The following is a 15,907-nucleotide window of genomic DNA, read 5'->3' as shown; positions in this document are numbered from 1 at the left end:
ATCTATTTAAAAAAATAACAAGCTTTAACTTATGATTTCTATTTTTACTGAAATTACGTAGATGATGGTGATGGTTATGATGTGATGATGGTGAGATGGTGATGAATTTTGATGCTAGTGTGTGAAGCTCAACTAACATGAAAACGGATCAAAGAAAAAAACACTTGCATCAAATGTTTTGTATTAATTATTATGTATTTTGTCATTTAATATGTAAATACAATATCATATTTGGATTTGGACTTTGAATTGTTGTTAAATACTTAATTATGCTGGAATTATTGTTGAATTTGAACTTTGAAATGTTAGACAGTAATTAAGTTGTTATTGTCTAATTAACAAATAGAAATACGAAAAAAAAAAAGTTTTTTCAAAAATATACTAATGTCATCATGATGTGTGATAACGTCACGCGTCCAACCGGCAACTAACCAGTTGGATCGGTTGAACCGTGACCCGGCAGCAGAGGGGTTGCCCTCGGCGCCGTTTTTAAAACAATGCATCACTCATTTGGATGGTCGTCATAGTATGACGACCATCCAAATGAGTGGACTGAGTCCATCATCAATTTTTTTTTTTTTTCATTTATAAACAAAATGCAAAGCAAGAAAGAAATGAATGTAAATTTTTTGGATTGAGACAGAAATTGAATGTAAAATTTTTTAAATTAAAAATGGACAGGCGTCCATTTAAAAGGGACGCTTGTCAATTAAATGTAAAATTTTTTTAAATTTTTTGGAGACACTGGTCCAAATAAAATGGACAACTGTCTATTATTTTTCTGGTAAATTTTTTTGGAAATGGACATCCGTCCATATAATATGAATGGGAGCCCATAAATAATCATAACTCTGATTTCTGAAATTATTAAACGAGAAACTCTAGACTCCCAGGAAACGTAGCCATCACTGCATCAAAACTAGCAGCTGCATTCGCCTGCATTTTAAGGCCAAATGACATTACTTCGCTCAACGATAACATCATCTTGTTATCGTAAAATTTGTTCAATGTATGATATATACAAATAGCAACATCCACTCAACAGTTTTGAGATTAAATTGCTCGAGACGAGAGTGTGTAAGTAAACGTTGGTTGTGTATATAAAATTTTTGCCATAACTTTACAAAGTATCACTTTCTCACTTGTAACTTAATTGAAAACAGGGGACTTCTTTTTCTCTCTTTACTATCTCTCTCTCTGCTTTTCCTCTCTTCTCCTCTATCTGGGCAATTTCTAACATTTATACTGATATCTCTCCATACTTGAGAAAGCTTTCTGTGATTGCCCATGGGCATGTCCGCGCATAGGTGGTGATGGTTTCACCTTTTAAAACCTGAACAAACATTGATTTCCTGGAGATGTGATGTATTGAGAGCAGCCTTGACAGGGTGATTAACTAGTACCAGAAATGATGGTCTTTCCTAGTACAAATGTAACAAGAGAGAGTTCAATGAAGAAGATTGTTGTGATAAGAGCCCTATCAACTGTCCATCCAAATATGGTAATGCCCCCGGGGTTTGTCTGCAAATACAGTACTGCACAACCAGGAGATGTTACAAAACGTGAGTCACCACTACATGCTTAACACAAGTACAGAGACAGAAAAATGTAGAAAACAGTTGAGTAAGATTCACTCTTAAATTCAATATAAGTGAACAAATAGATCAGTCAGCGGTCAGCGGAACAACACAGAGATTTTTTACAAGTTACATGCTAAGACCTGAAAGAATGCTTTGTTTGTCCTAGTTTGGTATGGTCTATATATATGTGGAAAATAAAACAATTTTAGCACATAAGTGTGATATTGATGGTAAAATAGATATCCTAAAACGTCCTAGTAGTATGCATTATAAGTGACTGACTAAAACAGTTTTAACTGTTTATATATTGTGAAAATCCGTGACTTGCAGTTCCCTTACTAAGTTTTGGATATTCTTATTTTAATTAACTTACCCTTGCAATTAGGACCAAAACCTAGAGTATCCTGACGAAATACGTAAAATGTCTCTCAACAAGAACTACTGTGTTTGCTTAATTGCCTAACCCACTATCAAGATGAGAGGCAAATAACATACTGTTATAGAACACTTAAACATACTACCTGGTCTCGCCCCACTGGCCCATGGGTCATATGTATCCCTTCCTTGTGTTTGTTAAATGAAAACAGTGAAACCTATAGTCTATTGCAGGGCAAAAGTTACAAAGAAAAACAGCAAATTTATATCAATCCTCGTGCTCAAAAGCTGCAGATACAGATCAGCAGTAGTGGAAAGTTCACCTGATCTATTTGCTGCTAATATAACAGTAGAGTAATTGAGTCTATTTATTTCTCCCAATAATTTATAAATAAAAAGGCATCTGTAATCTACTCACATCACCCTTATGACTGATAGAAATATATTTTTGTCAATTAACAGAATATAGAGGGCGCAAAATAGAGAAACAAGATTTGAATTCCGTACCAAAGGCTTGTCTTCTGTGATATGAGGACATATACGAAGCCAGTTGAGCACTTGTTGGCATTGAAAGATAATCTAAAGACTCCAAATCACTTTCAGAATAATTCATATGCAATGAGTTCAATGCACCAGAGGCTTCCAAGCTCCCCCCACTGCTTGATGCTCTCAGTTGAGATGCATCAGTAGAGCTGCATGTTGCCACTGCATGCCATCTACTTGCCAGTGATGCGATGTTTTGGGCCCTATGAGAAATTTTTGTCGCTGCATGTAAGCAAATAATTATGCCTACAACCTGAACGACTGAGGACACCTGGAAATGTCAAGAAAAGAAGGCAACGAGATTAAAGTTAGAAAGTATGGAGCAGCTAGGATCTATGCAAGCATGGACAAGAAGAAATTTTCTTAGTTACTTTCATTACATAAGGAGATTGTAAATATTATTTAAGTTATGTGATTTTCCCATCAGTAGAGATTTAGAAAGCTTATGTCCACTCAAGAGCTTGGAATGTGAAACCACTAAGTTCCACATACATTTTATTCAGCAATATATTAAAAAAACAAGGGTGCTGAACTTACTGCAAAATCACCACCATTTATGAAAGTAATTATGCCACTGTATGCTGTAGTCTGGAAAAGAGTCACAAATAGGCTTGCTGTGACAAACAGGAACTCTAAAAGAAGATAAATACGGAATCTGTGGCTTATCTTAGAAAGATAATACCGTAGACGCATGTGCTCCTCTATTAATACTAAAACGTCAGATTCGTGTTCCATGAGCTTTGCATAATCTTCAAAGTGCATAACTTGCAAATTGCAGACTAGGTGAAACAAAATGCTGGCTGATAGAGATATCGTACTCAAATAAGTCCAGGATACAATCAAAGCTAAACAAATTGCAGTAGACAGCCACCATGATTCATGATGTACATATAAGATGCGGACGACCTCACGAACAGTCTTCAGAATGAAACATGGCAATGACCAAAATACAAGCAAGCGTATAGAACCCTGTAAAAATAGATTATCCAAACCAATTCCTTCATTACAATAAAGATTAGATATCATGAGTTAAACTAATTCTTCTATATACTTGTGACAAATTTAATTTAAATCCTTGAGGGTATTGCAATTGCCGGAAGAGTAAGTGAACAACATATTAAACAATTAAACAAAACATTTTGAATAGAATGCATTATGACACCTGTCAATCACTTAACGAGAGCAAGTCTTATTATGCACTCGAACACATTCTGGTCAAGCATTTGAGGTTGGTTGTCAATTAAGCCTCAATTGCAAACCAGTATGGGTCAGTGCAAGCATCCTCTTCCTCCATTCCACATATCCAGGCCATTATTTTGCAATTTTGTAAACAATAGATTTCAATTTTAGGGCAGGTTTTTGAATCTTGACAAGTTAATTTTCTGGTGGCTGAAAACTCAATAAAAGGGTGTATAAAACTAAGAACAAGATATGCAAATTTGAATGAAATTGGTTCTGGGACCAGGTTGAGACCTTCTATTTATAGAAACATTGAAATTCTGGTAATTTCATAGATTCTTATCTATGAACATTCGTTTCTATAAATTGGATTTAAAAGTTAATCTCTAGTTACAATTCAAATTCTAATATCATAAACCTAGAATCTAAAAATTTGATATTATTGAAATTTAAAGAAACTCATTTCTATTTTGAACAAATCAGAATAAGTTGCAATAGTAATCAATAAATCATCGAACTTCTCGAAATGATCACCGGAGACAATAAATCCATGAAAAGTATGAAGTAATGGTTACCCTTATCTGCTGAATGTAGTGTTTGCTAAAGCGGGCCATTTGGCCACTGTAACGATCAACAAAAAGAAACCTTCTGATACCATGTTTACGAAGATTATGGGAAAGACAAAGCAAAGAAACAGCCGCAACACACGCCTGAGATGCCACAATAACCAGCTCAAAATCCTTAATTTGACCCTTCTCACACCCAGGACAATTGGAGAGTTCAAGTATCACAACTGGGAGCAACACTCCAATCAGTAGAAAAGCAGACCAAGACAAGACAAAACCCAGAACTGAAGACTGGTTGAAACCAAGAATAGACAGAAAATTTTCAAGCCTTTTAAGCGTCCTGTCAAGATCGGTTTCTTGGTGCTGGTTACGGTTTTCGTTTGGGTGTTGTTGATGTTGATGATTATTTTGAGTGTGGTTTGTGTTTGAATTGAGAAGAGGTATTTGGGCGGGAGGTGGGTCTGTTTGTTGTACGTTTATGTGAGGATCAGCCATGAATTTACTACCAGAAGTAGAAGTGATGTTTCAGATTTTACTTTTTATCAAGAAAAAAAAAACAGCTGTCAATATTGTTCGATTAATGGGTTTTCAGATTAGACAAAGACTTGAAATTGAGATTTTCTCAAAGAAAGAAAATGTTTGAATTGAATTGAAGAGAGACAAAGACAAGTGGTGTTCAATCATAGATCCAGCTACCATTGATTGCCCTCCTCTTCATTAGCCCATTTCTTGTACTAGAATCAAACCCAGATTGATTATTTGATCTACCCGGCACAATTTATTCATTATTTTATTCCATATTCAATTATTAATTAAATAAAATGAAACTCTTTACGATTAATTAAAATTTTCATACGTCCATCTGTTTCTGAAAAGTAAGAAGCAAAAGCTGTGTGAAGATAGGTTCGAAGTTATATGAAGATACTGATTGGTAGGGTACATGGAATATGATAGAATGGCAGGTACAGGATAAAGGTTGTAGATTTTGCTGAATTTTGATCGAAAAGCTCTCCCCTGGGAAACTGGAATAATTCTTTTCTTTGTTTTGGGTCTTTGTTTTTTGTCTTTTTTTTTTCTTTAATCAGACAGAAGAGTTACCAAGTGGTCGTATTCTATGGCGTGAAGCCATTCACGTTTTACTCTTGGAATGGGAGTTTTTTTTAATTTAAAGTATTAATCAAAATTTAAAGTAATCACGTTGATCAAGTCTTTCTCAATCAAATCTACAACCAAAATCTAACTGTAGGAGTAATTTCCAATGGACAGTTGAATGTTTGGGCTTATGATTTGCTATTGACCCATAATGTCTGTCTTTGGGCTTAACTGAGTCTCTTTCATCAGCTTTGATTGAGCCTTGTTTAACTAACTACTAATCTTGGGTATTTTTATTTAGTCTTGTCATTTTATTTCATTTTTAATACTATATGTACAAACTAATTTATATATCAAAATGTATTATCATATATAAATTAAAATAAATGATATATCCATAGGATTAGTCAGTACGTTAGGATATTGCATTTGTTTTATCTGAAAAAAGATGTATGTTTCTCCTCTACTTTTTCCTAACAATTTTCGAAAAAAATATTTTCTTTCATAATTATTTTTAAGATAAATTAAGTCCCTTCTAGATACCGATATAACAATAAGCCTCCTCTGGTTTTGGATATTGTTATAAAACCCCTTCTTTGTTAAAGTCTATGTAATCTGACTTTGACAATGGTTTGAGAGGGAAATGAGGATTTCGATGGAGAGTGGTAGTGGAAGAGGAAAAAGATAAATGGCAATTGAGAGTGGCGATGCGGTTGGAAGCCATAGTGGAAGAGGATAGACGGCGATGGTGTGGTCGATATTGGCGGGGGTGGTTCGAATTTGTTATTTGAAAGAGAAATGAAAATTTCTAATCGAATAATATTATATTGAAAAACCTTTTTTATTAACTTTTTCTAATAAAAACAATGTGTCAATTGATAATGGATCATACTTAATTAAATATAAATTGATTAATTATAATAGATTATTACTTAATTAAATACAAACTGATTAATTATGAACTATTATGTCGCATTTTAATTGTACGGATTCTTTCTAAATCTCATTTTACGTGAATTCAACATTTCAAATCAAATAGTTCTCGCCAAATCAAACTCTCCGCTCATCTCATCTATTGCATGTAACGGTCTCTATGCCCTTCATTTTCACAACAATTTTCACCAAAACCTCTCCCATCAATAATGGCTAACCAACAGTTCGATCCTCGAAGTGGCTTTTGCTCCCAAACCAACATCTACCACAGCCCCCGCCCCTCTGTTCCTCTCCCTCCTCTAACCACCCCTCTCTCCATCACTTCCTACCTCTTCTCTATCCTTAATTCCCACCCTCCGCCGCCGCACACCGCCGCCCTCATCGACGCCCTCACCCGCCGCCGCATTCTCTACTCTGACTTCATCCTTCGCATCAAAACCCTCGCTTTCTCCCTCAAAACCAAGTTTAACCTCTCCAAGAACGACACAGCTTTTGTTCTTTCCCAAAATTCAATCCACGTACCCATTCTTTACTTTTCTCTCTTCTTAATTGGTGTCACCGTCTCTCCTTCAAATCCCGCCAATACGAAACCGGAGATTCTCCGCCAAATTCAGCTCTCAAAACCGGTCATTGCGTTTGCCACGTCAGAGGCTGCTGATGTAATCCCCTCGCTTAAATGCGGCACTATTCTTCTTGACTCGCTTGAGTTTGAATCTTTCATGACGAGCCAATTGGATGAACGGGATTTGGATTCTGAGCTGGACCGGGTAAGTGTTTCGCAGTTGGATCCGGCGGCGATTTTGTACTCTTCAGGGACGACGGGGATGATCAAAGGGGTGGTCTTGACTCAACGGAACTGGATATCTTCATTGGCGGGAGCTCTTGCGGTTCGTTCAGTGAGGGAGACTCCCGCTGTTGCGTTGTGTGCGGTTCCGTATTTCCATGTCTACGGGTTCCGGTACTGTGTGACGGCGTTGGCGTTGGGGCAGAGTTTGGTGTGCATGGGAAGGTTTTATTTTGGGGTTTTCTTGAGAGCTATCGAGGAGTTGAGAGTCAACCACGTGGCCTTGGCTCCACCCATCGTTTTTATGATGGCTCAAGATGGTGGTTCGATGAACGGTTACGATTTAAGCAAGCTTGAAAGTTTGGCCTGTGGTGGAGCCCCTTTGGCGTTGAGCATTATTAAAAAATTAAAGCAACGTTTACCTCAAGTGCAACTAGCTCAGGTTAGTAAATTGAGTTTTAACAGTTTGGCATATTCAGAGTGGAGTCTAGTTATTGTTGATGGTGTTAACTTATTATTAAAGACGAATTGGTTTTAATGGTATGAAGGGATATGGGCTGACTGAATCAACCGGCCGAGTTTTTGGAACGGAGGGTCCAAAAGAATGCCAGGTAGTCGGAGCTACAGGAAAACTTGCACCAAATTGTGAAGCTAAAATTGTTGACCCCGATACGGGCATTGCGCAGCCTCCTGGAAGACCTGGAGAGCTTTGGATCAGGGGATCATTCACTATGAAGGGTATAATTGTTTGTCTGTTTGTTTATCATTTGAGGATTGTTCTTGTCATATATGTTTGTATTTACTTGCAGTTGCGTGGATTTTGTTAACGTTTTACAGGTTATGTTGGTGATGAAGAAGCAACTGCTAATGTTCTGGATTCGGCGGGGTGGTTAAGAACTGGAGACCTTTGTTACATAGACAATGAGGGATTTCTTTTTTACCTGGACAGGATAAAAGAATTGATCAAATACAAAGGATACCAGGTTGGACTTGAGGTCTTTCGTTGCAGTCTCAAATTCACTTAATTTTCTAGTTTGAATAATCAATTCTGCAAATGAGGTGCATATTTCCACATTGTATTAGGTTGCCCCAGCAGAACTGGAGCATCTACTCCAATCTCATCCGGATATAGTCGATGCAGCTGTGATTCCGTATATCATTTGATTCATTTCTACTTTATGGTTCTATGTGAAGGGGGTAAACGATGAATCTTGTTTAATCGAACAAATTATGTGTAACAAGCATCATATCTATGGCAGGTACCCAGATGAGCTAACAGGTCAAGTACCAATGGCTTTTGTGGTGAGAAAATGTGGAAGAATCATTGGTGAATCAAAGATCATGGATTTCATTAACAAACAGGTGTGCTGCTTTATGAATAATAGAATATGCAATTTTGACTGATCTAAACCGTTTTTCCCCCTCATCTCTTGGAAATTCTGTCTGTAGGTTGCTCCATACAAGAGAATACGACAGGTGAATTTCATTAATTCCCTTCCCAGGAATGCGTCAGGTAAAGTGTTGAGGAAGGAATTAATCAAACTTGCACAATCAAGTACTATTTCCAAGCTGTAAATTTTTTGGAAATGCTGCATTCAATGAATGCAAATAAATGAAAATTCACACATGTTATCGTCATTTATTATTATCTTCCCAGAAGTTCGGCCAGATAAGGATTGTGGGCGAAAACCCAACACTGATTAGAAAGCTGACCTGTGCAGTGACCCGGCCACGCCATGGGGTCTCAGGTCGAGCAGTTTAACCGGTGTCCAAAGGTTTGAAATCCAATAAAAATACCCTTAAAAATTACATATAAGTCCCTATATATTTGCAATCTTGCAAAACATCCTAAACACCGCCATCGGTGTGGACATCTCACTCCTCCCTCGTTAGCCTCCCCAATCTCTGGTAACAACGGGTTTTTTCTGGTAACTTATTTTTACGATTTTCGATCGATTCACTCACCGAAAATCACCTTCGTCACCATCATTTCACTCACCGACCATTCCTTTTAAAAAATCTTAACATTCCAGCCTTTAATTGTTTATGGATTGATGTTCTACTTTTTAGGTTTTTGAATGAATAGGAACATTTGTAACCCGAGGCGGTTGAACCAGTTCAATCGGTCAGGCCAGGCTGGGTTCCTAATCACTGCGATCCAATAACCAAAATAACCACTGATTATGACTGGAAAGAAAGTGTTAAAAATAAAAAAAAAATAAAAACATCAGCTGCTAGATGTAGTTTGTATTTTTTTTTTCAAAGGTAAGGTCAGACTCAGAGCCAATTTACATAATTGTAATTTTCATATTCTGTTACATCTCACCTACAAATTACAGAGCTTTTTATTCTCTAATTTTGGGGGTTACAATAGGTCCAAAACATTTACTGAAGATGATTACAAATGCACAAGTTTAACAAAAGAAAATGGTGTACACTGCCACTTGTAACCAGAAACAAGAAAAAAGATATTAAGGCCTCAGTTCAGCTAAATCCTTCAGATGGAAATACTGTTGGGGATTCCTCGACCGGTTACTCCTGGACCTGACGAACGAAGAAGCAGTTCATAAGGGGGAATGCCTGCACCACATCTGCTTTTAAGATGATTATTCTTGTTTCTATCATTTATTATCTTCTCAATCTCCTCTAGCTTCGCAGAGAATTTATTAAACATGTTCCGAACTTCATTGTCATTGATCCAATGACCGTGCAGTTTGCTCATCTGACCCAGGTACTCTTCATCCGCAGAGTGAGTGGACAAGGTGTCTTGAACAGCCATCACCTTAGTGGCTTGAAGTTGAGTCGGCAAAGAAGACAGAAACGTTTGCTGAGGGTTTGAAATAAATTTCTCATAACGAGGCTCGTTTTCTTGTGGGATGAGTCTTCTCATCAGAGTCGGACGGTTAGGGACATATCCTCCGAAGGGATACTGCCCAAAGTTTATGGCCGCGTGCTGACCAGAAGCAATCCAGATCATTATTGTAACTATCTTGGACAAGTCCTCTTTGGTGTTGAGTGTTGGCCACCAGGGTTCATTCCTTTTGTCATAGTGCCCTCTGTTCTTAATCTCATTCCACCATGCTTGGAGCTCAACATCAGATGTGACAGAATTAGGCTCCGAATAGAAGTGTTCGACATAGGATTTTACCCACTCTTCTATAGCAGACCAGACAAGAAGTCCATCCGATGCATAAGGGTAGTCTTCAATTACAAGTTTTACACCACAGGGCATTGAAGGATCCTCCACAGCCATACCCCTGAAAATTTTCATCAGCAGGTGATTACAATCTTTAGTTTTAAGAAATTGGAAGAGTAAAATGCAAAGAATTATGGATTTTAATGCATCAGAAGCTAACCGTCGAATGAGATCTGCAGGCAATGCCTCCATATCGAACCTCCACATACTCTTGTAGGCTGCAGAGCTTATTTCCATGGCATATTTTCCTGGACCGAAAGAAGCCTCAATTATTCCTCCTCCATTTATTAAACTTTGCCGTGCAAGCGCGTTAATTTCTAGCGTGTAGCGCATATGAGGATGAAGCAACTTGTAAATAGGGTGCATTGAGCTAAGATGTCTGTGTGTTGCAATTATGTAAGGTTCCATAGAAGCATGAGTTCTCAACCTGTGAAATCCAGATATGGTATTAGTCTTAAGTAATGTTCATGGTTTTAGAATCAATTCAGATTAGTTATACATTGAAAAAAAATTTACAGCAAGGATTAAGCTTAATCAATAAGGCAACATTAAAAAATTTGCTGTAATTAAATCAGTAATTATTTACCAGTGATTTACTAGTTGATGGACTCCTGCATCGACTGAGCAAACGTGAGCTTTTGCAAGCTTCCAAATCCAATACGATGTAGCATCATGTCCATGAGTGTAAACACGTTTATTCCAAGGCGATGAAGGTGTTGGAGGAAGTGAAAGTTCGATAGCTATTGGCTTCAGAACACCCTTCTTGGTATAGAAAAAAATTGTCCTAGAGGCATAAGCTTTTCTCTCTGGCAAAGAATTTATTTTGTTGATAAATGGCAAAAGCATGTCATGGTAATCAAGAATGAACAATCTCTTCTCCTCAATAGCCTGTATCACCAAATATTTGAGAGTTAGTTCAATTGTTATAATGAACTTGAAGAGCAGCAATCAAACATTGGTGCAATAGATGGCTGTTCTGTTTTAGCTTTAAGTTGTTCCATTGACTTAACATACAAATTGTAAGGCGTCCATGAAATTAAGCATCGGATCAAAAAGGGGCATGAATTCATTTACATAACAAACATGATATCAATACCTTTTCAACACTCATTCCACTAAGTTCTTCCTCTATCAGTTCCTTTGTGATTGCTGATTCCGGAGGTCCATAAACAGCAGGATCCAGTTTACTGAGAATTGGAAATTCCTGTAATAGAACATCACTTGAAACTTTCCAGGACATAATTTAAGCATAATATACAAAGAAACAGATAGAAATGGTCATAAATATTACCTTCAAAATCTCAATGTTCACTGGGTTAACCCCAGCCAAAGTTTGGCGAGCAAACTCATTGTCTCTCAGCCATGCAAACCTGTCACCTGGACAAAGTAAAAAAAAAAAAAAGGTTCAGAAATGATTAGGATTTCCTTAAGTGCCTCTAGAAATGATTGAAAAGTAGATGTGGTCAGAGATTTTAATGTACCGCTCTATAGTCTATAGAGAAAGATAAGTGCGTGGACAACTTACTTTTTATAACAGCTGGGATTTCATATTTCAATAACTTTTGGCCAGCACTGAGAACCAGTTTCATCACATTTAATGGATTCTCCTTTGTGTCTTGTTCATCATCTTTTAGAAAGAAACCATTGTTATATAACTTATCAATATCAGAAAAGCAAGTGAAGGGGATGTCCGAACTTGACAATGTAGCCGCAATTGATGGTATAAGATTATGAAGCACAGCCTTCAACCTTCCAGCAGAAAAAGTGTTCTGTTTGATCTCCTCGAAAGTTTCATCTCGAGGTACATACACAGGATGGGGCTTTTCGATTCTACTCTCAGAACGAGGATCTAAGAAATTCATGAAAAATACCCAATGAATTGGTAGTTCAACATGAAGAAATTGCAAAATAATAATAATAATACTATTCAGAACAGAATACCTTTCTTGGATGGCGGTCGGCCAGTTCTACAACGCCTAGGATAAGGCCATTCCTCATTGCCCAGGACAGGTCTAGCAAGATCTTGATCTTTATCAGGATTTCCCAAATCATTATACACATCATAATCATAAATTCTATCATGAACCTTTCTCTTTCCTTTTCCATTACCACGAATGCTCAATAAATCTTCACGTCTTAGATCTCTGATACCAGCTGGTGTTTGTGATGGTAGATATGCCTGTTTATTCACAGTCATAATGTACACATTCAAAGCCATTCATCAAACTTTAGTGGATACAAACAAAGGGAAAACGACAAATAGTAATATTGCTTGGTAGTTCTCACTTGATTTCTGAAGATTATTCTACTTTCAGGATTATCATTCCGGGAATGGATCCATGTGTTTGCTGGGAAGAAGATGGGGCCTCCATCAAAACCGTGAACAGTAATCTCCAACAAGTAAAACTCCTTGCCATGAAGATTTGTGATGAGAACAGCCCCAGGATTACCAAAATCAGATGGCACACTGAAATCAGCTCCATATTCAACAATGTTAAAATCACTTGATGGCTTCGGCAACCACCCCCTCACTGAAGATTCCACACTCTTCCCTGAGCTCGTAACTGCAAGAACAACAAGACAAGTTCATTGATTATGTAAACAAAAAAAAAACCTTTAAGCAACAACAAACGTGATCCACTCAAGAACTAATTTTAGACCGTTATATTTTCTCATATAACCGTTAAATTCAGGGGTAAACAAATACAAGCTATTAAGACTTGAAAAGAAAAAAAAAATAAAGCTACGAAGAGAAAGTAATGGATTAACCAGGATCAATCTCTTCACTTATAAGCTGAATCATGATGCCTTGACCAATCCCATTAATGAAATACTCCCACTGATCTTCTATCTTATCAACGAGCTTTTCTTTCATCTTCTTCCTTATAGTGATCACTGCTCTCACGTCAACCATCCCTTCTTTTTCAGTAGGAGGAGAAACTAACAAGGAACCATTAACGTCCTTTCTCTCCACTGACTTTTCAGCAGTTTCTGTAGCTTTGTTCTGGTCACTATTCACTACGGCCCGAATCGGCCAGAACGTCGAACGGGCCACACCGGTCAGCCGGGGAACCCCGTTTTTTCCGGCTCTGGAGATGGCCGGAGCTCGCCGGAAAGCAGGGCCAGTCAAGAGCTGTACTTTGAAAGCTGAAGACATTGGCTTTACTGCATACATCCTCTGCTGGTCTCTTCAAGTCAATGCTAAAATGAAGAGAAAAAGGTGATCTACTTTTGGCCTAAGACGAAACGGTACCGTTTTTTTTATTTAGTATCTTAATCCAAGCGTTGGAAGCTGATAGAGAAACCTGGAGACAAAGACAAGTACTATATTTATATAATTATTAGTGGTAGCTGACAAGAGAACACCAGTCAATATAAAGAGCGTGAAAGGCACGAACCAATGAGATGGAACTGAAGTTAGCTATGGTAGATGGTTTATTGGGAGGTGATCTCACATAACAAAGGAGCGTATAAATAGTAGGTATGATGTAAATCAGCAAAACAGTAATAATATTTAAAGAATAGTAATTTGGACAGAGAAAACTGATAAGGCACTGAATATCGTGGTTATTAAAAGAGTAAACGATTTTTTATTTTATTTTATTTTATTTTTTTTAATGGAAGAACGACGTTTTTCCACCCAAGGTTTTGCGAACAACCTTTTCCACCCGTTAAGTTTCAAAATGACACTTTCCCACCCTTCATCAGGTTCTGTTAGTATTTTCTAATAATATTTAACTGAAAAGATGAAAATATCCTTAAATAGTTTATTATAAATTAAAATTTAGTTAAGTTAAGTCAAAGTCTTTACTCAATTATTTATTAGTTTAAGTGTAAAAATATTTTTCTCCTTTGTTTATTTAATTAATTAAGAATATTGATTTTTTTATGTTTATTAGTAAAAATGAAAAAAATTATAAATTTAGTAGATTATTGAATAATAGTGATGAGATATTGATGATATTATAAATAAATAAATATTAAGATCATTTAGCTTTAAACAATTGCATAGCATTACTCCTAATTTTTTAAGTAAGGATTAATTATTTTTTCATTTTTAACGTTTTAATATTTGAATTTTTGGTTAAATAAAAAATTTATAAAGTCAAATATTTATGGGCATTTTTATCTGTTCAATAAAATATTAACGGAAAATATAACAAAACCTAACGAAGGTTGGGAAAGTGTCATTTTAAAACTTGAAGGGTGGAAAAGTGTCGTTTCTCCAAACTTTGGGTTTTCTTCACCCAAAGCTGACTGTAAGGTCACATTTTCACTAAAAAAGTTTCAAAATATCCCCTTTTCACCCAAAGTTAATATTCCATTATTATCCAAAACTGATTTTGATGACAAAAATTCTTTTCATCATCATCATTTGAACCTCCGGTCTCTTCTCTATAAAATTTCTCTCAATCTACCACATATTTTCTCATTGGTTGCCGATAACTACTAAAACTAGAGTTTCCTGTTCTTAACCGATTTTTAACTAATGTTGACAACGAATATTCAATCAATCATTACTATTCTATCCACTGGCCTTCACTGTATAAAATCTCTCTTACATTCACTTTTAATAACTCGTCGAACACTGATTGAGAAAATAAAGTATATTTTAAGTATTTACGAAATATAAATTTTGAGTGAAAATGATATTTTGAAACTTTTTAGGTGAAAAAAGTATTATCAAGGAAAACGAAAAATTTATTTACTTATTAAAATAAAATAATATGGTAGAGGCATGATTTTTCAGTGCACCATCTGTTATTTACGGGTTTTGGCTATAGTGCAGTAGTTATGCTACAACGCAGTATTAATATATTAAATAAAAAATTTAATTAATTATTTTTTTTTAATCTCAACTTACATACATTTTAGCTAATTTTTTCAGAACTAATTAAAATTTATCATGCACTTATATGACATTGTATTATGCCCGACCCATCCTAATAATAGTTATGAGTAATTTTATTAGTCCCCTCATGCATTATAATATTGATATTTTTATTATTCTTTGTTTATATAAATGAGTTATTAATTTCATTATAATTAAAATGAGAGCATCGAAAAAATAGTATTTAATAATCAAAGTCTTATTTTAATGATGTAAAACTATTGTTTATAGAAGACAAAAATGGACTGTTGAATGTTGACTTCCTCAACTGAACAACGTGAATCATCTGTACAAATCGAATTAAAAAAATAAAACATATCTCTTAATTAATATGTTGTGATCTAAAAACAAGAGTTAAAATGTTTGACTTACTTTAGTCTTAATATCACCTTCTGGATTTTAATAATTGCTTCCAGAAACCACACTTTTTATTAAAATCCTTATTACAAAACAAGTTGTACGAGATTTACTTACGTGTATGTAAGTGATAGTGATTACGACAGATAGAGAAATTTGGAGCCACAATTTTTTATTTAATAATTTAAACAAGTAGCACGTCTGCACGTGAGTCTCGTGACCCATATATTTGGGGCGGCTAACTTAAATCCAGCCCCACTTGTCTGTTCTGTCCCCATCAAAACTCAAAAATCTTCATAATCTTTTAAAAATAAATTTAATCACGAGGTATGTATAGAGATTATAGTGTCACAATTATTTAACCATTATCATATTTAATTATTAATTATACTTTGATTATCATATGTTTTG

The 15,907-nt window shown here is 35.9% G+C and overlaps 3 protein-coding genes across 4 annotated transcripts; 1 reads left to right on the top strand and 2 right to left on the bottom strand.

The window, feature by feature from the left end:
- Positions 1–872: 872 nt before the first annotated feature.
- Positions 873–4,836, bottom strand: LOC116126420. The gene is made up of 4 exons (XM_031412112.1): positions 4,253–4,836; positions 3,036–3,467; positions 2,463–2,769; positions 873–1,535 (listed from the first exon to the last, which is right to left on the bottom strand). The coding sequence occupies exons 1-4, from the start codon at positions 4,736–4,738 to the stop codon at positions 1,393–1,395; spliced, it is 1,368 nt and encodes a 455-aa protein (XP_031267972.1). The 5' UTR covers positions 4,739–4,836; the 3' UTR covers positions 873–1,392.
- Positions 4,837–6,364: 1,528 nt separating this feature from the next.
- On the top strand, positions 6,365–8,681 carry LOC116126455 (4-coumarate--CoA ligase-like 9). Of its 2 annotated transcripts, XM_031412148.1 has the most exons (6): positions 6,365–7,494; positions 7,601–7,790; positions 7,890–8,035; positions 8,136–8,203; positions 8,312–8,414; positions 8,502–8,681. In XM_031412148.1, the coding sequence occupies exons 1-6, from the start codon at positions 6,478–6,480 to the stop codon at positions 8,625–8,627; spliced, it is 1,650 nt and encodes a 549-aa protein (XP_031268008.1). In that variant the 5' UTR covers positions 6,365–6,477; the 3' UTR covers positions 8,628–8,681. The 2 variants fall into 2 exon arrangements, with proteins under 2 accessions (XP_031268008.1, XP_031268009.1); XM_031412149.1 differs by lacking the exons at positions 8,136–8,203; positions 8,502–8,681 and having other exon boundaries at positions 8,312–8,408.
- Positions 8,682–9,329: 648 nt separating this feature from the next.
- LOC116126442 (lipoxygenase 6, chloroplastic) lies at positions 9,330–13,496 on the bottom strand. The gene is made up of 9 exons (XM_031412135.1): positions 13,018–13,496; positions 12,535–12,812; positions 12,190–12,427; positions 11,774–12,097; positions 11,540–11,625; positions 11,345–11,452; positions 10,835–11,136; positions 10,409–10,675; positions 9,330–10,309 (listed from the first exon to the last, which is right to left on the bottom strand). Exons 1-9 carry the CDS (start codon positions 13,421–13,423, stop codon positions 9,550–9,552), a joined length of 2,769 nt encoding a protein of 922 aa, XP_031267995.1. The 5' UTR covers positions 13,424–13,496; the 3' UTR covers positions 9,330–9,549.
- Between the last annotated feature and the right edge of the window lie 2,411 nt (positions 13,497–15,907).

This window comes from Pistacia vera, unplaced genomic scaffold (genome assembly GCF_008641045.1).
Source record: "Pistacia vera cultivar Batoury unplaced genomic scaffold, PisVer_v2 Contig18, whole genome shotgun sequence".
NCBI classification, from domain to species: Eukaryota; Viridiplantae; Streptophyta; class Magnoliopsida; order Sapindales; family Anacardiaceae; genus Pistacia; species Pistacia vera.
This window is presented reverse-complemented; position numbering and strand designations above follow the sequence as displayed.